At 41.5% G+C, this 22,508-nt stretch overlaps 1 protein-coding gene across 2 annotated transcripts in view; it reads left to right on the top strand.

The window, feature by feature from the left end:
- Nucleotides 1-22,508, top strand: part of DOCK5 (dedicator of cytokinesis 5) — a 235,675-nt gene that overhangs the window by 192,998 nt on the left and 20,169 nt on the right. For both annotated transcript variants that reach the window (XM_004454243.4, XM_071211938.1), the window contains 9 exons: nucleotides 2,506-2,610; nucleotides 8,060-8,201; nucleotides 11,178-11,259; nucleotides 11,796-11,880; nucleotides 12,288-12,374; nucleotides 14,165-14,341; nucleotides 17,881-17,964; nucleotides 18,610-18,747; nucleotides 20,243-20,409. In XM_004454243.4, coding sequence (XP_004454300.2) covers nucleotides 2,506-2,610; nucleotides 8,060-8,201; nucleotides 11,178-11,259; nucleotides 11,796-11,880; nucleotides 12,288-12,374; nucleotides 14,165-14,341; nucleotides 17,881-17,964; nucleotides 18,610-18,747; nucleotides 20,243-20,409 — 1,067 coding nt within the window. The remainder of the gene's footprint in view (nucleotides 1-2,505; nucleotides 2,611-8,059; nucleotides 8,202-11,177; nucleotides 11,260-11,795; nucleotides 11,881-12,287; nucleotides 12,375-14,164; nucleotides 14,342-17,880; nucleotides 17,965-18,609; nucleotides 18,748-20,242; nucleotides 20,410-22,508) is intronic.

Genomic DNA, 22,508 nt, shown 5'->3' with positions numbered 1-22,508 from the left:
AGCTTGCTAACATTTATGTGAAGGTATACATGTCTGTTGTTCATTCCTGGAATAAGGTAATGTGGTCACCTCTTAGAAAGGGACCCGGTACCTGGGCAATTGCAGAAGGGAGACTTACTTTCACCAAATGCATCTTTTGAATTTTATACTGTGTGCTTGATTTTTACTTTCTTTTTCTTTTCTTTTTTTTTTTTTAAACAAATCAGTTTTATTGGTACATATTAATAAAGCTTACAATTCATCCAAAATGTACAATCAATGTTTTGGTAATTTTTTATTTCAGTTATTATGGTCTTCAGCTTCAGTATTACTGTTTAGTTCCTTTTTATTTTATGATTTCTATCTATTGATATTTTCTTTTTGTTCATCTAATATATTCCTGTTTTCCTTTACTTCTTTATCCATGTTTCCTTTAGCTCTTTGAGCGTATTTAAGATAATATTTTTAAGGCTTTCTGTGATATGTTCAAAGTCTGGACTTCTTCATTGATGGTTTCTCATTCTTTATCTTGCTTCTTTTTTGCGTGGGCCATCATTTCCTGTTTCTTTGTATGCCTTGTAACCTTTTGTTGCACACTGGACATTTTTATATTTTAATGTATCTCTGAAATTTAGTTATTGAAGTATCTGCTCCTTTAGTTTGTATCTAGTTACTATTGTGACTCCTGTCATTCAAGGAATGACAAGAGCTATATAAGAAAAAAATGGTGAGAGAGAGAGAGAGAGGAAAAAAACCTTCTCAGACTTTGCAGTTGACCTGTGCAGAGTGCTCTCCTTCAGGGTTTAGGAAGCTTAACATTTTTTCTTAAATACAGCTTGAGGCAAATGGGTAGGCTTCTCTCTAGACTTCTGAGCATGCGTCTTGTCCTGGGTATGTAGATGTATCCTTAGGAGTTCCCCATCTACCAGGCTCCAAATGTCCCTTTTCCCCCTAAGAAATAATCTTTCGTCCAGTACTAGGTGCTGTATTCTATGTCTTAAAGCTGGTAATTGTTTACCTCAGGCAGCTGCAATTTGTTTCCTTATAGCTTTTGTTGCCCTGTGAGCCACTTCTGTGTTCAGGGAAAGTTCTAGAATGGTAAGCCAGTGATGGGGTGTCCTGGTTCCATCTTCAGGTTGCCACCGGACAGACTGGCATAGACATACGTGCACTCTAGTCTGTGCCTACGGGTCACTCTGCTACCTCTGGAACCGGGCCCAGGAACCTGCATAGGGATCACAGGCTGGCTCTGCACCCATCGAGCAGCGGTGGGTTGGGGGGGTGAGGGGGGGGAAAGGCCAGGCAAAGGTACCTCAAGGTCTTCCTATGATTTTAACTGGGTCTCACCCAGTTACTGCCTCCCTTTAACTGTTTTCCAGAGCTCTGAGAAAGATGGTTCTGCCAGATTTTACTTACCATTTATAATGTCTACCAGATATTTATTGTCCTTTGCCTTCTTCCTTCTCTCACATGTCACTGCACTATTCCGCTTTCATGTTCCCTGACCTTGTGTATTCACATAGTTGTAGGGACAGGTCAGCTACTTAAAAACAATAACACAAAACAAAAGTAGCCTTCTAAATGCCCATGGGTAGAAAAGACAGTATTACATTTGATGGTGTTTGTAATTTTTAGTAGAGGAGTCATGAAAAGTCAGGTCATCCACTAGCATGTAAGAATAATTTATTCAAGGAGCTGTATACTAAGATCAGTTTGCAAAAATGTTACCAAAATACTGTACCCACTCCTGCCATCACAAAAATATTCACTTACTAATTTTATAAACTAAATTGAGCTGAGATGTTAGTAATGTAAAATGTTATCCTTCTAAGAAAACATTTATTCTGACAAAGACCTTTACCCAGATAGGTTAGTAAAATAGGCACGTTAACCACCTGGGGAGGACTGTGGGAAGGGTCTAGTGCATCTCTTAAAACCTCCAAGTGTGGCTGCCTATTTTGATTTCAAGGCGGGCTCTAACTATGAGCCTAGCAGGGAAGCCACTCCCCTTGTAGAGAATTGAAAACGGGCTGACACTATCGAGTGAAAAGCAGAGCATCACCACTACCTTCTGGGCACTCGTAGCTGAACCAAGGACTTTAATCCATGCCACCAGCCTGAACTCTTTATCTTTTTCTCCCATGTGTTTTGTGTTTACGGCATCCACTTTCCGTGAATCTCAGAAACTACTTCTGAATCTTTTAGGGGTCCTGAATCCCCTTCAAGAAGATGGTGGAAGCTGTGCACTGCCTCAGTACACTGCAGAATGTATACGTGCACGTGACTCTGCATACAATGTCAGGGCTTCACAGACATTCTAAGGCCGAAACGTGACCCCAGGTCCAGAACCTCTCAGAACCTCCGCTTCAGGAGAAAGATGACCTGTCTGACCACAAGATGTTTTCCAAAGACTATTCATTTCTCCATGTTCAGCTGGAAACAGCTAAACAAATAGACCTTTCTTTGGTTTTCCTCCAGCAGTGTCCTTGTAGCTTCCCAATGGAATGTCTATTTTTTGTTTTTCAGAAAAAAAGAGCCTCATTTTATGAGAACATCATTAAGGCCATGAGGCCTCAGCCTGAATACTTTGCTGTTGGATACTACGGACAGGGCTTTCCTTCTTTCCTGCGGGTAAGAATCTGAGGGTGGTCTCCAAAGCCATTGAGTCCTCCAGCCTGAAGGAGGGAGTGTGTTCCTCTGTCTTCCAGATGGGCAGCAGTGTGTTAACAGCTGCTGACCCAGCCCTTTGTTCTCACTGTGGGAGGTAGAGGAGGGAAACCACTTCCTGAGCTGTGGCTCTTCATCCTGTTCTTCACCCCACACCCCCGACAACAGGGCATTCTGGCAGCTCTTTTGTAAAATGACTTTTCCCAGGTGGAATGAAGAGGGGAAAACAGAGCCATCCCCCCTCTGGTCTGCTGCTACAGGTCAGGCTGGAAAAAAGTGTGGCTTGATGTATTTAGTTCATTTTATTTCCTGCCAGAACTAGTTTGAAAGCAAATATCCCAACAAGACTGGAAGCGTTTCACAAAAATGAAAGTAGTGTTGTTGAAGCAGTGAGAAAGATGTTTTTTTTTCCCCCTCAAAATTTTCTATAATGTGATACTGATTTTGCAATTAAAAAACAACAACAAAACCCCTCTTATTCCCACACAAAGAAAGCCTTTTTCAGAGCTGAGTTAAATATATATGATCCACCTCCCTCCTCCTAATTAAAAAAAGGAAAAGAAAATGTGGGAAAAGAAAGTGCTTGGCATTCTTAACAGTGCCTGATGAGGAGGCCGTTCAGTCATTCATTCGCTCAACAAATATTTAGTGAGTGTCAACCAGGTGCCAGGCCCATAGGAGGCACTACAAGTAGCTGTGCTGTTCACTGTCGGACACAGTACTTGGCTTCTCAGAGTTTACAACCTAAGGGGGGTGTGCTAATTAAATCATCATACAAACAAATGTAAAATTGAAACTGCCACCAAGAAAAGTATTCTGTGCTTTAAAAGTCTGTAAGCCCGGAGTATTTATTGGCCCAAGTTAAAGAAAAACCTTTATTCCCACGAAAACCCTATATGTGAATGTTTATATCAACATTTTACTCATAATCACCAAAGACTGGATACAACCCAGATGTTCTTCAACTGGTGAAAGGATAAACAAACTGTGGTATAGTCATACAATAGAATACTACTTAGCAATAAGTGAATAAATGAATCCCTGATACACGCAGCCATAGGATGAATCTCACATGCATTCTGCAAAGTAAAAAGTTAAAATGCTACGTAATTTATGATTTTATTTATATTATTTCCTTGCCAAGGCAACACTAGAGGGACAGAAAACAGATCAGATATTGTCTGGAGGTAGTGGTGAGGGGTCAGTTCGGGATTGGGAAAGGCTGCTTTACAAAGGGGTGTCAACTGAGAAATACTCTAAGCCTCAGGGCAACAAAGGCATTTATTCGGGGTCTCAGAATTGCAATTCAGGGAGCACAGATCCAGGTAGCAACCTGAATTGTGCCCTGCCCTGGCACTTCCAGGCAAGAGTTTTTAAAGAAAAAGAAGTTTGCATAAGTTGTTTGTGATTGGTGGGTATTTTGGGTGCTGCAAATGTCCTTCAGTTCATATGGTTTACCGAGTGCCTAATGTCATTTGTTACAGTGTTAAGATGTCCTTAGGGTTTTGAGAAACATCGCTCTTTGAGGCTTTGCATACTTGTGCAGATTGTGATATCTGGTTGGGATGTGGGTTGAGGGGAGTGGGGGGTATAAGGGGACCTCTTATATTTTTTTATTGTAACATTTAAAAAAAAAAAGAGAGAAAAAATAAAGTCTAAAAAAAAAAAGAGTGACCTCCAGAATGACCTCCCAACTCCGTTTTAAATCTCTTAGCCATAGTAACTCTGTTTGGTTTTATTTCATTTTACAGGGGCATATAAAAGTTTGGAGCAGCAATGAAATTGTTCTATATCGTAACTGTGGTTGTGGTTACATTTGCCCGAACTTGTACAATTATACATGAAAAGGGGTCAATTTCACTGCATTTAAATTATGCCTTAGTTTAAAAAAAAAAAAAAAAAAAGTCAGGAACGATTTCCCAAGGAATTAATGTTTCAGCTATGATCTGAAAAGTGTGTTGGGAGTTAAGGTGGTAAAGGGGATGGAGTGGAGCATTCCAGACAGAGGAGACAGCAGGCAGGAGTACGGCAAATGCCCAGGAATGAAAGGCCAGTGTGGCTGGAACAGAGAGAGCTGGGCTGGACGGTGATGGGGCAGGAGGGAGCGGCGTGTGGTGCGGGATTACATGGAGTGTTTTGTCTGAACCCTGAGAGTCATTATCAGAAAGATTTTATCAGGTGATTCCATCAGGCTTGCCTATTGGGAAGATCGTCTGGCTTTGGTCTGGAGAATGAATGGAAAGCGTGTGTAGATAGACCAATAAAAGGCTATTCAGGCAAGAGACAGGGTGGTGGTGGTGGCTTCAAAAATAGGTGGGAAAATTAGAGTGAGGGGAAAAGAAGTCAGCAACATTTGACAACTGGTTGGGTATGTGGGTGAGGAGGAGGGAGGTGTCAGGAAGGATTCCCAGGCTTCTGGTCTGTATAATTAATTGCAGGGGCAGTGTAGCCATTCACTAAGAGAACAGTACTAGAAAAGCATAGAGTCATGGAGGAAGCATTCATTCATTAATTGAATTAATGGTCTTTGAGTTACTGTGTGTCTTGCTCTAATATATGCACTGGGGGCAGAGTTCAGAACAAAACAAACTTCTTAAAATGATGAAGTTTATATTCTAACTTGGAGAGACCCCAAAAAACGGAAATAGAATGTCAGAAGTCTAGAACAATGGCTCATACAGTAAAGGCCTGGTAAGTATCAAGAAGTAAAATGAGTTAGGGAAGGTGGATAGAGTCAGGGGCGCGGGGGAGGGAGGGTACAATTTTAAGTCAAGTAAACAGGGAAGACTTCAATGACAAAGTGACGTTCAAGCAGAAACCTGGAAGAAGACAGGGAATAGGACAAGAGTCCCAGACAGAACAGTAGGTCCAGAGGCCACAGGCTTAGAGAAGCATCAAGAGGGTGAGCAGGGAACCCGGGATAGAGGGTCAGTGGGGACCAAACTGCGGAAGTCCGTGGACATCTTTATAATTGGTTTGAAAAAGTTTGTTCCGGGCATACTTAATGTGTGGCAAATTTGGGACACTGAAAGATGTAAGCACTTTGATACATGGATTTGGAGTGCCAAGGAAAGTTATAGGTTGGAGAGAAAAATTAGTGAGTCATTCACTTGTAGACAATACCGTGGTTGTGGATGAGGTGGTCTAGGGAGAAAGAAGAGAATAAAAGAGCATAGAGGGTCAGGGACAGAGCCCTGGGTGGGGGAGAGGGTTCTAGTCCTAGCTTTGTTATTAATCTGGGTACCCTAGTCAAGGCAAGATAATTATGCCTACGTTACTTGTTATGTATTACTATTGTGAGTGTCACATGAACTAATGGCTGTGAAGTAGGAGACAGCGGTTGTTCAAGGAAACAAGAATGCTGGGCTGTCAAGTTGAAAGAATTGGGGTTGAAGTAAGCTGCTGTGTGACTGTCATTTTGGCCAAATCACACAACCATTGGCTGAGAGAAATAATGCCCACCCCACAGGGTGGTTTTGAGAAGACAATAAATAGCATATGGGGTGCTTTTAAACTGTAAAATACTTTGGAGGTGTGATGTGTCATTGAAGTGTACTGAAAAATATAAAATCCTTATGAATGATATAATCTAAATTCCCTTTTATAGAATATTTCCTCAAATCCAGAATATACAAAATTGTATTATCATTCCTCCACCCCCAACTCAACCAGGTCCCCTCTTCTCTGTTTCTGTCTGCGGCACCTCTGTCCTTGCTCCATGATCAGTCATGTCAGAATCATAGTTCACTCTCTGTCCCCTTTGCCCTCCATATGGAGTCAAACATCCTATCCTAACACTGATCCTTCTGATGGACACATGCTCCACAGTCAGATTGGGTTGTTCACGCACTTCTTTCATCATGTTGCTCCCTCACTGTGGCACCTCCAGTGAATTCCCCAGGCCTTTGAAACCACTTCCTCGTTCTCAAGACCTTTCCTCTTCTGGCTCATTCTACCAGTCCAAGCTTATTTATTCTACCTGTACTCCATACTCTGTGCTCTTGGGCTTTCTTCTTTTCAATTACCATGCCTGGTTGTCTACTCTCTTCTTTACCTTGCATTAATCCATCCATCTATCTATGCTCAACCAAGATTCCTCTTTCAAGTTGAGCTAATTTATACTGACTTCTGCTTCTCTGATTCCTTTCACAGTTATTATCTGCATTGTACGATTAGCATTTTTGTCATACTTTGCTCCATTGCTGAGCACTGATTGTCCGAGTGATGGAATTTCATAATGCACGAACCAATCATGTGGAGCTTTGCTAGTCTGGAAAAATTGTGTCGTTTATTTCAAAAGATATGGCCATTTTTACTGTCTTTGGTGTTTTGCCTAGGTGTATTGCCTTCGCCAAACTTATTATACCATCTAAAGTCATTGTGTTTACATTTTTGTTTACTTGTTTGTTTTTTATTTCCCTCCAACTATAAAGTAAGTTTTGTGAATGCAGGGTCACCATAATATGCCTACTGTCTAGCATATCTACTCTTTGTTCCATAAATACTTTTTACTTGAGTGGATGAATGATTATTTTAAAGACATTTTACAAGACAACATGGGTGCAGATTTTAGTTAAAAATGAATCATGTGGAGCTGCCAATGCAGACTGCTCATCTGAGGTGATGATGAGATGAGCAGATGTATGGCTAAGTTTTCGCTTCCACAGGAAACAACTATGAGATAAATTACTCCCACGCCCAGGGCCCAACACCATTTGTTAAAAAAAAGAAAAATCAATTTCATTTAAAGAGAAAAAAACTGCATTTTGGAGTTGAGGAAATAGTATGTAATGCAGTTATTTCTTATGGTACTTTGCTGTTGCCATAACAGTGATTTTTCAGGATTGAGTAGGGGTTGCTATAATCTCTTCCTATTCTCTCTGACCTGGGCCATACTGTACCATATCATGGTGTCGGAAGACATGGCGATTCCAGTCCCACTATCATGTTCTCTAAGGCTTGTGCTGTTCAACGTCCTGGCCCACAAACTGCTCCCAGCAATGAGATAAGGAGCTTGTACCCTATTGTAAAGTAATGCACTGCCTTCCTCCTTCTACAAAGTATAAATTAAATAGCATGTCCAGTGGTGTAGTTGATTTACATTAGGGCCCAAGTTTCTTCTTTCCCTGCAGATCAGTACGGACTGTTTGCAGACTGGCTGTGGTCCAGGGACCACACTCTGAGTGGCGCTGCTCCAAGTACTTTGTAAGTCTGTGACTTAACGCCCCAAATAAGCCAGCTCTTTTCAAGAATCAGATATGGTGACTGTTGTTGGACCTGTGATAGATATTTGATATAAACTTGGTGTATTAAACTTTGCCTGGTGAGTCAATGACTTCCTCAATACCAAAATTGCCAGTTGCCCCTTCACTCTTCATATCTAATTATTTCCCCTTTTGTCTCTGATCTGCAGAATAAAATCTTCATCTACCGGGGCAAGGAGTATGAGAGGAGAGAAGACTTCAGCCTGAGGCTCCTGACCCAGTTCCCCAATGCTGAGAAGATGACCAGCACCACCCCTCCAGGAGAGGATATCAGGTCTTCCCCAAAGCAGTGTATCCTTGCCAAGGGGCTCTTTAACCTGGTAGAGCACCAGCTGCACCAGAGAAGCTAAGGATTGCAATCCCTTGTCTTCATGCAGACATGCCCTGTGTCTTCAGGCCACTGCTTAACCATTCTGACTCAGTTGCCCCTTCTGTGTAAAAATCTTTGGGACCCCAATAACCTTAGCTAGTGGTTATGAAGTATTTAGGAGAGAGAGATGATAAGCAAATCTTGACTATGTTAGGGTATATTTTATAGACATAAGAAGGAGATTTAGAATATAGACTTCCTATTCTGGATTCTGGATAAAATATATATAGCTCTCTTCTGTAAAATATAATGTTGAGAAATCAATTACATGCTTTCTTTTAAAAAATGACTAATAATGGCTCCATAGCAAAGTTATTTTTAAACCCTTTTTTTTAAAGATCTATTTATTTCTCTCCCCCCACCCCCACCCCCGCTCCAGTTGTCTGTTCTCTATGTCTATTTGCTGAGTGTTCTTCTTTGTCCGCTTCTGTTGTTGTCAGCGGCATGGGAATCTGTGTTTCTTTTTTGTTGCGTCATCTTGTGTCAGCTCTCCGTGTGCGGCTCCATTCTTGGGCAGGCCACACTTTCTTTCGCGCTGGGCGGCTCTCCTTACGGGGCGCACTCCTTGCACGTGGGGCTCCCCTACGTGGGGACACCCCTGCGTGGCATGGCACTCCTTGTGTGCATGAGCACTGCGCATCGGCCAGCTCCACACGGGTCAAGGAGGCCCAGGGTTTGAACCGCGGACCTCCCATGTGGTAGATGGATGCCCTAATCACTGGGCCAAGTCTGTTTCCCAAAGCTTTTCTTTTTTTTTTTAAGATTTCTTTTTTTTATTTATTTCTTCCCCGTTTTCCCCCCCTCCCCCCCCGCTGATTGTCTCTTCTCTGTGTCCATTCGCTGTGTGTTCTTCTGTGACCCTTTCCATCCTTATCAGTGGCACCAGGAATCTGTTTCTTTTTGTTGCGCCATCTTATTGTGTCACCGCTCCATGTGTGCGGCACCATTCTTGGGCAGACTGTACTTTCTTTCACACTGGGTGACTCTCCTTATGGGGCGCACTCTTTGCGCGTGAGGCTCCCCTACGCAGGGGACACCCCTGTGTGGCGCGGCACTCCTTGCGCGCATCAGCACTGCACATGGGTCAGCTCCACAGGGGTCAAGGAGACCTGGGGTTTGAACCGCGGACCTCCCATGTGGTAGGCGGACACCCTATCCATTGGGCCAAGTCCACTTTCCAAGTTTTAAAGCTTTCTAATGTCTGTTATGCTAAAATAGAGTCCATATAAAATTGAACAGTATTCTTAGAAAGATAAATAGGAAGACAAACAGAACCAGTACAGCATGGAAAGTAATAAAGGACACTAGAGCCAGCCTGCCTGTGTTTGAGTCCCAGCTCTGTCACTTACTATGTGACACTGGTTAAGTTACTTCATTTCTCTGTGCCTCAGTTTTCTCTTATGTAAGACAGGGATGATAATAATTCTTCCTCCCAGAATTGTTGTAAAGATTAGATGAGTAAATATATGTAAACCACTTGGCACAGTGTCTGACACATAGTTAAAACTCAATAAATATTACCTATTATTATAGATTATTAATTAGTAGGTATAGAAAGATAACCACAGATCAATAGACAGACACACTTCTAAAGTGAAGAGATATGGTGGCCTTTTCTCACCCAGTGGAGACTTACTTGCAGTAGAAAGGTCCTCCAGCATAATGCCTGGTTTGGGTTATGCAAATCTAGCAAGGAACTGAGGTGCCTTCTTTGCGTTGGAATGAAAAGTGTTTTTCAAAAAAAGATTTAAAGTCAGGAATCCTGGACCTATACCCACGGTCATCTTCATTTGGCCCACAGCCATCTGACCTTGCCTAAGTTGCTTAATTTCTCTAGTCTTTGGTTTTCTCATCTATAAGGTGAGGGTAAGTTTATTTTCCCTAAATACCTGATAGGACTTCTTTTTTTCTTGATAGTACTTTTATAAGGATGAAAATAAAAGAGATAATTTATCTGAAAATGCTTTGTAAAGGATAGCAGTATAAGGTATAGCTCAGTGGTTCTTAGAATTTATTTATACTTTCTCCCAAAAGACTGGCATTCTGGGCCCGGCTGCTGGCGACCCTTGGCCCTTGGCTTTTCAAATGTTACTTGGCCCCTTCTCCTGGCTTTTCGTTTCCGTTGACTTCCAGCTGCTCCCTGTGTTTTTTTCTCTCTGTGTGGCCTTCCCAATACAGCCTTCAGGAATAGGGTTCTGACCCATCCTGAGTGAGCTGGGCCACACCCTCACTGGAATAACCTCCTCTGAAGGTCCCATATACAATGGCTTCACACCCACAGACCATGTTTTCTGGGGCACTTAGCTCCAAACCACCAGAGGCCTTACCCCTGACCTCATTTTGAAGCCTGACTTCACCACTTAACATTTGTGTGATATTGGCTTTCAGCCTCTGAAAACCTCAGATTCTTCATCTGTGATAGGAGAATAATAATACCCATCTCACAGAATCATTGTGTGTTGGATGTCACATACTCAAAACACCCAATACAGGGCCTAGCCTTCGTGCTCAGTAAACAACCGGTATTTAAAAAAAAAAAAATTCGCATTGCCTTGCTTGGTCTCTAAAGCCTGGCAATTTCATAGGGATGCCTTTCCAAAGAAAATCAGTTTAAAACAATGTCTAGTCACCTACCTCCTGAGATTTTATTGGTATATATTCTCTTGTGGTATGTTTGTTTGCTGGGTGTCTCACCCAAAATGTCCTAGGATTGATTGATGAATAAGGCATTTTGATAATACCCAAGGGAATGCTATTTTCAGAGCAGTCCTGGCATTTGGGTAAAAGGGCGTGATTGGAGAAGGTGCCATGGCCACCTGTGAAGCAGGAGAAATGGGGCGTGCTCTCTGCGTGGGAGGCCCTCACAACCCCTTTCCCTTCCCTAACGAGCACCCCAGACATGCAGTGCTTCACTGTAAAGCCTGTGATGAGCCTGCCTCCCAGCTACAAGGATAAACCTGTGCCGGAGCAGGTATTAAAGTAAGTGTTTTCTTAAAAAAATTTTTTTTTTCTCTTTCACACACTTTATCTAGGAGTACATCAAAACCAAAGCCGTAAATTCATTACAGTTTGGAACCCCTACTGTTAACTCAAAGGGATTTTTTGCTTTTGCTTTTTCAAGCAGAGGGAATTCAGAAGTTTCCCTCCCTGGTTTCTGATCCCCCAGCTCTTATTTCCACTCATACATCCACTGAGTAGTGGCTGGTGACATCCCCAGTGATGGAGGATGCAGTCCCCCCGCTTGCGAAGCTAAAATGACAGAACAGATACAAACCTCTACAAATGAGATTACAGAAGTGAATATCACTATGTATCTCATTTTAAATGTTGAACTGTAGTTTACAAAAAGTTTTAAAATATGAGATAGAATCAAATCGTGCACTGCCTCCAGCCTTCAGTGTAAAGACCAGGTCAGTTTTATTAATACGATCATTGAATGGATGAAATTCATACCGTGAGGTGTGCCCCAGTCCTAGCAGGGAAGGCTGCCCTAAGGTTCCTGTGTTCTTCCCCAGCTACTACAGAGCCAATGAAGTGCAGCAATTCAGATATTCCCGGCCGTTCCGGAAAGGAGAAAAGGATCCGGACAATGAATTTGCTGTGAGTGCACCCTTTTACCCTTTAAGATCATGTAAAATTGACAGCCAAAATGAAGGCCTGACACTTCAGCATATACAGCTGAAAAGGAAGGCTCTGGGGACAGAGGTTCTGGTGCTTATTTCCTAGACAGCAGTCGGTTGTCTTAGTGGAAAACTCTGGGCTGGAATTCTAGACACTGACTCCGAGCCTACTGCTAATGTGACCTTGTCACATCTCTCTAGACCTCAAGTTTCTCATCCAAGCAGATGTTCCCTTTCAGCTTTAAACAATGTCCTGAAATTTTATGAGAAAATTCAACCCATTCACTGAGGAGGCATTTGGGAAAGGAATCTCATTTAATTAAACCAGGGAGTTTTGCTGTTTACCTGGGAATTGACCAACATTTCCTATTTCCTTCCTTACACCAGACCATGTGGATTGAAAGGACCACGTTTACAACTGCGTACACCTTTCCTGGGATTCTCAAGTGGTTTGAAGTTAAACATATTTCAACAGTGAGTCATTTGGAATGGGAACTCAGAAAAATCTGTCTCCAAAAATAATAACAGTCTTGGTCAAATTCCCCCTCCAGTTCTCGCTAGCTTTGCCAGCCTCCTCTGGCCAGCTTTGTTTTCAAAAGGGAAATAAAAGACTTGCTTATATAATAGAACTCCTTTTTAAAACTGATGTTACGACGTTACCAACCCTAAGGTTACTCACAGTGAACGACTCATTTTATGACCGAATGAGTGTGGTCTCATCTTGCCAGTGCTCAAAATACGTTTTTGGAGTTCCTGTCAATCACCTCCTTCTCTCCCAGTACCTTTCCTCTGCTTTTATTCTCAGTAATTATGTCACCAGTCCCCCTAGGCTCCTCCCAACAGCTGCCTGCTTTACCTCCTTAACATTTGACTCTCTTTTCTTTGTTTCCAGTCCTCCTCCCCTCTTTTGAGTCCTTCATTCATCTCTGGTTGGTGCCATTGAAAGGGCCTCCTAATTGGCCTACCTGTCTTGGACCTCTCAAACCCCCTTTCCTCCCTGCTTTAGCGTCTACAGCATAATAAACGTGACCATATCATTCTCCTACCACTGCCTTGGCTCCCCAGTGTTGTCTTGAGTATAAAGCCCACGCTCCTTAGCACATGCTCACAGACCTTTGTGACTCAGCCTTACCTCCTCCCACTCGCTCCTTGTACTATGGACTCTATTAGAACTAAACTGCTCACTCATTCCCTGCTGTTTCAATGCCCCATGACCCTGGACCATTTCCTCTGCCTGAAATGAACTTGCCCCACTTCTAAACCTGTTAGCTTCTGTCAAGATTCAGTTCCACCAGCTTCTCTAGGAAGTCACCTCAGGAATACCTAAGCCGTGCTAGATGCCCTTTCTCCCATAGCAATCCAGGCATTTTTCTTATGAATTACCTACCACGTTATATTGTTCACATGACTTGAGTCCCCACTGAAACCATAAGCTCCTTGCAGCCGTGAATGAGATCTTAATCATTTCTGTATTGATGGTGTTTAACACAGTACTTGGCATGAAATAATTGTTCAAGAAATGTTTCTTGAGCAAATCTGATCTGAAATTTGATGGGTTCCATATCAGTAGTGATGGATCATTTTCATTTAAGTATGGATCTGAGTTTTTATACAGCAACTTTTGGAATCAAGTCTGGTGTATAAGGTCATGCTGGCTGATAACAGGTAAGATGAAGAAGTAGGACTATAAAAGGAGATGATTTTTCTTAAGTACTGGTTTTGAAGACACCTTTTTAGGAGATGCTCTCCCTAATCTGTGTTGCATCATATTCCACTTTCAGCCCAAATATTCTGGCAGATCCTATTTTTTCTGACTTCTGTTAACCATAGAATGCACACTAAGAAGGTGACTTTAAAAGGCCAGAATATATGGCTTCCAAGATCACTTATCTTTTCTCATGGAATAAGTATTAAGCCTTTTCCCAGTGGACATTTTTGGTGGTACAGACGTGTCTTGGGTCAGATATCCTGCTATTTTATTGTCATTGATCTTCTCAAAATTTTCTATAGAAGCTTTGCCCAAGGAATAATCATTACTTGAGTTCAATTTTTAAGCCATTATTGTATTTTCTAAGATTGCAACTTACCAACCCTATTTCAAATATGTATGGTGTCCTAATACACATAAATCTGACAAGTAAAACTTAAGTCTTCTATAGCTTGGTAGATGTTTTGTGCCTTTTCAAGAATTTACTTTAGTTTTTTTCAGTTTTGCTGTGGAGCTCCCAAAGTATCCCTTTTCTCCCATGCTTTCTGTCACCCAGGAAGAAATCAGCCCTTTGGAGAATGCCATAGAAACCATGGAACTCACCAATGAGAAGATCAGCAACTGTGTCCAGCAGCATGCCTGGGACCGGTCCCTCTCTCTGCATCCACTCTCCATGCTGCTCAGTGGCATCGTGGACCCAGCTGTCATGGGGGGATACTCCAACTATGAAAAGGTGGGCTGGGTCCCCAGAGCCCCACAGGATTCACATGCCCAGTGTGCCCATGGCTCCTCTGTGGCATTGCGCAGTTAGTGAATTTATTTCTTGCACCTTCTCTAAGAGATCTTAACTCTCTCTTTTTTATGAATGGGCAAGCCAAATTAATGACAAGATTGTCTTAGAGAAGACCAGCAACCCAGCCAGGGTTAGGCAACCACCTTGTAAAGAATCACTGAAAGATCAGTCCAGTATACTTCCACTTGATTGACCTGACATTCTGTCTCCCACTCCCTCTCCCCCTGGAAGGAAGAGCGCTGCGGGTGGACCCCAGCACTCAGGATGCCCTAGAAGTAAAGCAGCATGTGTGGGGAACCCTGAGCCATTCTCTATTTAGAATTATTTTCTAATAATTCTATTTAGAATTATTTTCTAGGAATTTCACTACCTCCTGCCCCACCCCTAGACTCTGTGTGCTGTATAGATTGTATGAACAAGTGATGGCCCTAACTCTTAAAATTAATTAGTTCAACTAAGTGTCATATCTTTTATGGGGGGCAGGGTGGGTGGACAAACAACAAAAAAAAAAACAGAAAGGAGTATTCACTTTTTAGTAATTCATTGCATTGGGTTTAGATATAGCACATTTTAAAACGAATATAATACATTCAGTATATGATAAGTAAAATTAATAGAGGCAGGATTTTGAATTGTTACCGTAAGTTTTCAGTGGCTCAATAATTCTGGAGTAATCTTTTTGAATATAAAATGAATATTTCACAAGTAAGCCCCTGTAGTGTATCCTGAAATGGATAGAAATACAAGGAATTGGGTGGGAAGGTTGAGAGGGCACTCAGGTGGGCTGATACTGTTATTTCCACTTGCATATGATGTCTTAGAAGAGCATGGTCTTTGGTGTTTTTTTTTTTTAAGATTTATTTTTTATTTATTTCTCTCCCCTGTCCTCCCACCCCCAGTTGTCTGCTCTCTGTGTCTATTCACTGTGTGTTCTTCTGTGTCCGCTTATATTCTTGTCAGTAGCTCCAGGAATCTGTGCCTCTTTTTGTTGAGTCATCTTGCTACATCAGCTCCCCGTGTGTGTGGTGCTACTCCTGGGCAGGCTGCACTTTTTTCGCACTGGGTGGCTCTCCTTACGGGGTGCACTCCTTGCACGTGGGGCTCCCCTATGCGGGGGACACCCCTGCGTGGCAGGGCACTCCTTGTACCCATCAGCGCTGCACAGGGGCCAGCTCATCACATGGGTCAGGAGGCCCTGGGTTTGAATCCTGGACTCCCGTGTGGTAAGCGGCCAGACCTCCCATGTGGTAAGCAGATGCTCCATCCATTGAGCCAAATCCGCTTCCCAGAGCATGGTCTTTGGAATCTGTTATTCCTGTGACAAAAATTTTTTTTTTGCAAGCTTAAATAATCTACTTTATTTATCTTGTATAAAAACCCAATATATTGATGCACACAGACTTGGTGTGGATCTTTACAAAATGGTCAGGGAATTCCTAATAGGGACTTTTTTTTTTTTTTTTCAGTTAGAGAATTTTGTAGGCCTCAGGAAAATCATGCATAAAATACAGAGTTCCCATATACCACCTTATTATTAACAACATGCGTTAGTGTAGTACATTTGTTACAATTCATGAAAGAATATTTGTACTATTAACTGTAGTCCATCTGTGTTCCATTTCTGACTTTGTGTCTGCCACTCTGTGCTCTTGGGTAAGATACTTAACTGGTTGACATATATAACCCGTTTTACCCCAGCCCTTTACTCATTGCCTAAGTGATGAGAACACAGGAGCAGTTCGCCATAATTCATTCACCCTTTCTGTTTTGGGGCAGGAAACTGCTAGGAAAATGAATTGCATGGCACAGTGGTCAGATGTCCCCTGACCCAACCGATGGCTTAGAAACTTCTGTGCATTTTATCATATATCAAAATTGTTTTTTATTTTATTTTAAACTTCCAAAAACTTAAATCACGTGTATTTGAAAGGTAAAGGCTGATGAAGATTTAAGCAAATACTACTTTTTTATTTATACAGCTAGTCCCTCTAAATATGAAACTGGCTAGAGTAAGTTCTTTTGCAAATATACTGCCATGCTTCCTTTTCATGATACTTGGCTGCACATATTTATATTCTCTGACGAATGAGGGAATGGTTTTGCACATAATCAGTTTTTTAGACAAAATGGGTCAAATACTTTTATAGCTGTATCCTGTGCTTTCAGAAATTCTTGGGTTTTATGTAATGGGGTGCTTTGACTTGCACAGCTTTGGAGCAAAAGAATGAAGGGGTACTTTGAAGGTTTGTCTTTGAAGCACTTTCAGAAATGAAGGTTAAGGTAGAGAAATAAAATATATCTTCTGTTTTGGACTCTGTTGGAAATGTTCGTTGTAGACTTCCGTTTTTCTTTCCTAATGACTTCTGTCTTTAAAATGATCAGTGTGAGGCCTTTGTTGGAGATCTGACTTTGTGTTTTAGGCAGTTTCCTAGACCTATTACAGCTGTGAGGAACATGAACTGATGATGTTATGGGTGACTTGCATTTAACATTTCTCAAAACATTTCCATATCTCTGTCTCATTTTGTCCCCCAAAGAGCCTTGGGGATAGGGGATTAGTAAGAAAGTGCAGATATTAACTCACTGTATCTAGGGTAAAAATTTGGTATAGCCTATATCACTAGTAGAAGGAAAAAATTAATATCTCCTGCTTATTAATTTGGTACTTTTTCACTTTTTCCTTTAACATATTTATTCAATTAGTCTAATGAATAACCTTTAGCTATTATCTTCAGTTCTTAGTGTTTGGGAAATTTATTATTAATAAATGACATTCTGGGGAAACGGACTTTGGCCCAGTGGTTAGGGCATCTGTCTACCACATGGGAGGTCCGCGGTTCAAGCCCCGGGCCTCCTTGACCCGTGTGGAGCTGGCCCATGCACAGTGCTGATGCGCGCAAGGAGTGCAGTGCCACACAGGGGTGTCCCCCGCGTAGGGGAGCCCCACGCGCAAGGAGTGCACCCATAAGGAGAGCCGCCCAGCGCGAAGGAGGGAGCAGCCTGTTGAGGAATGGCGCCGCCCACACTTCCCGTGCCGCTGATGACAACAGAAGCGGACAAAGAAACAAGACGCAGCAAAAAGACACAGAAAACAGACAACCGGGGGAGGGGAGGGGAATTAAATAAATAAAAAATAAATCTTTAAAAATAAAAAATAAAAAAAAAATAAATGACATTCTGTTTTGATGATGACGTTTGTTAATTAGTGTGTAGGGGATGAGATGGTGGTTGTTGAGAATGTATTCTTTCTAGAAATTGCATGATTCCATAAAGACTTCAGAATAATACTAATTTTCCAATTGTCCACTGAAGAATAAGGGCTATTCCAGGAAAGGAATGACTTTTTAGTTAGATGTCTCTAGTGTATCAAGAAGAACAGAAAACGTCTGTTACCCTTTCAGGCTTCCCTCCTCTTTTTTAAGGTCAAATATGCAGATAGGAATGTGTTCTAATTAATACTTGCATATACTCTCTTTTAGGCTTTTTTTACTGAAAAGTACTTGGAGGCACATCCTGAAGACCAGGAGAAGGTTGAGTTGCTAAAGCAACTAATAGCATTACAGGTATGTCCCCAGGGAGATGTATGGATAGCCTTCTCCTGCACTCCAGCAGTGGCCGCAGTGCATGACTGCCAGATTTTCTAGGGCTGAAATCTACAAGCCCAATTTCAGGGCTACTTTTTTTAAAATTTATTTTCTTAATATTTTATGAAACCACAACCTTTTATTTATTTATTTTAAAAAAACAACCAAGACCTAGTAAAAGCATTCGATTAAACTGAACGCTGTTGAGAGGGGCCTTCTTAGAGCCCAGTGTTTATAGTCCGAGTCCTGGCCTGTGTTCCCAGCTGAGAGATGCTGGCCTCATTGTTTAATCACTAACTGCTCAGTGATTTGTGGTAAAACTGCAGCCATTGATTTCAGTCAAAGGCTTAATTAAGCCTATCAGTTTCTCATCCACCAAAATGCCCCCTTGGTTGGATTTGCCTTATCTGTCAGCCCTCTCCCTGTTTAGCACTTACTTGTTCCCTTGGTATGCATATTTCTCTGGATCATTGACCCAAGTGAGTTCAATTCATAATTATTGTTTGATAATGCTGGCTACAGCAGGTTACCTGCCCCTCCCTCCTCCTATTTTTCAACAGCCCACAAATCTGTACTATCCATCTTCCTAAACGTATTTCATTCCTTTTATGTCCTTCTTTCCAGATGCCTCTGCTGACAGAAGGGATCCGTATCCACGGGGAGAAGCTAACGGAGCAGCTGAAGCCATTGCATGATCGGCTGTCTTCTTGCTTCCGGGAACTCAAGGACAAAGTAGAAAAACTCTATGGCGTTATAACACTGGTAGGCTTTGTCTAAATAGCCTGAAAGCTTTTTCTAGTTTGTTTTACCTGTGATGACATTGATCAGTTTTTCAGATGCCCAGTGAGTCATAATAGCTTAGGTAAGGCATGAACATATTTGGGACAGTGGAAGAGGGCATGCTCTGCTGTTGATGATCTTGAACCATCAGTGTACTTGATAGAGGTTTTCAAATGACAGAGCATCAAAATTACCTGGAGGACTTGTGAAAACACAGTTGCTGGGCCATATTCCAGAGCTTTTGATTTAGTAGGAATTGGGTAGGGCCCAAGTATTTTATGTTTCTAACAACTTCTCAGGTGATAACTGAAACTGCAAGGCTGGGGACCACACTCTGAGAACCACTGTACTAAAAGCTGAGGTTTTCCTAATCCCAGACGTTGGTTATTCCTGTCCTCCTTAGCTCAATTCTAATAGCTTTTCCCAATCTTTGTTTTCTATTTTGATGAAAAGTTTATGGTCTTCACATCTTTGAAGCACAGAATGAATTGTGAACTGTATTTTACAGTCTTTGTAGGTGATTTCTTGATGTTTTGACAATTTTAACATATTTATAACAGTTATAGTTTTCTTTTTTTCTTGCTGAGAAGTTGGGTAGAGGGATACCTGTGCTAAAGTTTTCTCTCCAACAGTTGATGATGTTATTGGTTCCAACTTTAGTGATCTGCTCTTTTTCCCTTGAGTTCACTCCGCTCTGTTTTATTCTTGAAGCCCTGATTTTGATTCTCTTCCCTCAAATCAAGATTCTGAATTTTTCTTCATATCCTTCTCTCCTTCTCATACATCCATCTCCACTATAGTTTTGTCCAGAATATCTTTTTGACCATCTCTTTCAAACATGTTGTTTAGTTATGCCTTTCTAATAATTTGCCTCCAGATTTGCTGCACATAAGTTCCTAGATGGGAAAGAGTGTGCTTTTTACCTAATGGATGCCATTATTATAACTAACCCAGTAATAGCAAGTGAATTTCATGTGCAAAATGTGGGGATAATTCTACTGGTGACTTCTTGTGAAAGTGTGCCTATGTCTTCCATTTCTTAAGGGGTTTCACCAGATGAAGCTTTGGGTCTATTCCTCATTAATCTTCAGGTCTACAGTTTGAATCTGAATTTCTTCTCTTATGCCATTATTCCATTTTTAAAAGGTTGAGAAAATCCAAGCTGGAGAAGCTGATAGAAGGTATTGCTGTTTTATTGGCAGTTAATGCACGTCTTAGTTTTTTCTCCCTCATGGATCAGGCAGAAAATTAGGATGAATTTTGCTCTATTCTTAGAAACAGGATAGGTTTAACCTAAGTTCTGTCTAAAACAAAGAGGGGAAATATTTAGCAGCTGATACAGCATAGGCATTAACCAGTCAGGATGGGGTACCAGCCAAACCAAGTGGGCCCTACCCATTAACAAACATCTCGGCTGTGTCCCCTTGTGTTGGCTGAATTCCAGCCTGCTAACCACAAGTGGTCATGTGTTCCTCAGCCCCCCAACTTGACTGACAAGAAGCAAAGCCGCACAGGGTCTATTGTGCTGCCCTACATCATGTCATCCACCCTGCGGAGATTGTCCATCACCTCAGTGACATCCTCTGTGGTTTCCACCTCTTCCAATTCATCTGATAATGCTTCATCCAGACCAGGATCTGATGGGTAAGGGTTTGATATTTATTTGCTTGGAGGGGTGAGGTAGCACCTTATTAATGTTTGCTCTTGGTCACCAAAGTGGTCAATGTCAACATATCATCCCATGAAAAAAATAATTCATAGTACATGGGTTAATTGCCTTTGGGTCATTCTGGTCTTCCTCATGAGGAATATTGGTATTTACATAATGAAGAACAACAGTTCCTAAAAATGGTGAAAGAAAGGAAACTACCAATAATCCTACCACCCTATTAAAAAAACTGTTTTTTTTTTTAATGTTAGCTTGTAGTCATTGTCTAATTTTTTCATCCTTTCAAATTTTTAAAATAATTTTTAATATTAATTTATTTTATGACTAGGTAATACATCCACATGATGCAAAATTACAGAGGTACAAAAGGGTATATCACGAAAAATCTCTGTTTATTTGCTGATCCCATCCACAAGTCCCACTCCTGGGAGGCAGCTAATGTATTTTTTTTTGTTGTTAAGATTTATTTTATTTATTTCTCTCCCCTTCCCCCTTGTCTGCTCTCTCTGTCCATTCACTGTGTGTTCTGTGTCCGTTTGCATTCTTGTCATGCGACACCAGGAAACTGTTGCTTTTTTGTTGTTGTTGCATCATCTTGCTGTGTCAGCTCTCTGTGTGTATAGCTCCACCCCTGGGCGGGCTGCGCTTTTTTTGTGCTGGGCGGCTCTCCTTGTGGGGTGTACTCCTTGCGCATAGGGCATCCCTATGCGGGGGACACCCCCTGCATGGCATGGCACTCCTTGAGTGTGGCAGCACTGCATGTGGGTCAGCTCACCACACAGGTCCGGAGACCCTGGGTATCATACCGTGGACCCTCCGTATGGTAGGTGGGCGCTCTGTCAGTTGAGTCACAACCGCTTCCCAATACTCAGGTTCTTGATACTCTTCCAGCAGCTCTTTCTGCTAGCAAAAGCACTACTTAAATATTTATTTCCCCTACACTTAAAAATATGAATGACAGCATATAATAGACTTTACCTTACTTTTTCCACCTAATATATCTTAATGAATCATTCCATTCCATCCCGTTGTGCCTATTAATGGACCTTTAGTTGGTTCCAGTCTTTTACTCACACAGCAGAGCTGCAATGAATAACCTTAACAAGAGTTATTTTGTTAAATATATGTATTTGCAATTTTGAAAATGTTTCCCAATCTAATTTCCATAGTGATTACATCAGTTTACATCCCTCCAGTACAGTAAGAGTTCTTATGTATTTTCACCCTTGCCACGAAAGCATTTTACCAAATGTTTTAATTTTTTTTTTATTTTTAAAATTTATTTATTTCTCTCCCCTTCCCACCCCCCCCACCCAACCCCGGTTGTCTGTTCTCTGTGTCTATTTGCTGTGTCTTTCTTCCTTGTCCACTTTTGTTGTTGTGTCATCTTGTTGTCAGCCCTCTGTGTGGGCGGCGCCATTCTTAGGCAGGCTACACTTTCTTTCGCGCTGGGAGGCTCTCCTTACAGGGCGCACTCCTTGCGTGTGGGGCTCCCCTATGAGGGGGACACCCCTGCGTGGCACGGCACTTCTTGTGCGCATGGGCCAGTTCCACACGGGTCAAGGAGGCCCGGGGTTTGAACTGTGGACCTCCCATGTGGTAGACGGTCGCCCTAACCACTGGGCCAAGTCTGCCGCCCTAATTTAAAATTTTACATATATACATGTAAAAAGTTTTTAAAGGGCTAGAAATTTTCGAATGGAGAATATGCTTATAACTTCATCACTGGGAGATAACTACAGTTAAAATGTACTTTCATAATATCAAAAAAGTATATTTACATTTTATAAAAATGGAAAAGCATTGCATATGCCATTGTTACCTGCTCCTTAATTTAATTTATGTGGTGAATATTTATATTTCATTAAGTATTTAAGGTAGTGTTAAATATAAGTCAATGAACTTATCATTCATAAATTTTTATTCCATATTATATTATATCAGAAAAATAAAATGGCACCCTAACTGAAAATCAGATGTTTAATATCTCTGAAATTATTTATCTATCCTTTTAAATTGACATAGATATTTTTATATAGTTGCAATTCTAGCATGGATATATGCTATAATGCTT

This window comes from Dasypus novemcinctus, chromosome 25 (genome assembly GCF_030445035.2).
Source record: "Dasypus novemcinctus isolate mDasNov1 chromosome 25, mDasNov1.1.hap2, whole genome shotgun sequence".
Classification (NCBI taxonomy): domain Eukaryota; kingdom Metazoa; phylum Chordata; class Mammalia; order Cingulata; family Dasypodidae; genus Dasypus; species Dasypus novemcinctus.
The sequence above is the reverse complement of the archived record's forward strand: the minus strand, read 5'-3'. Positions and strand labels throughout refer to the sequence as shown.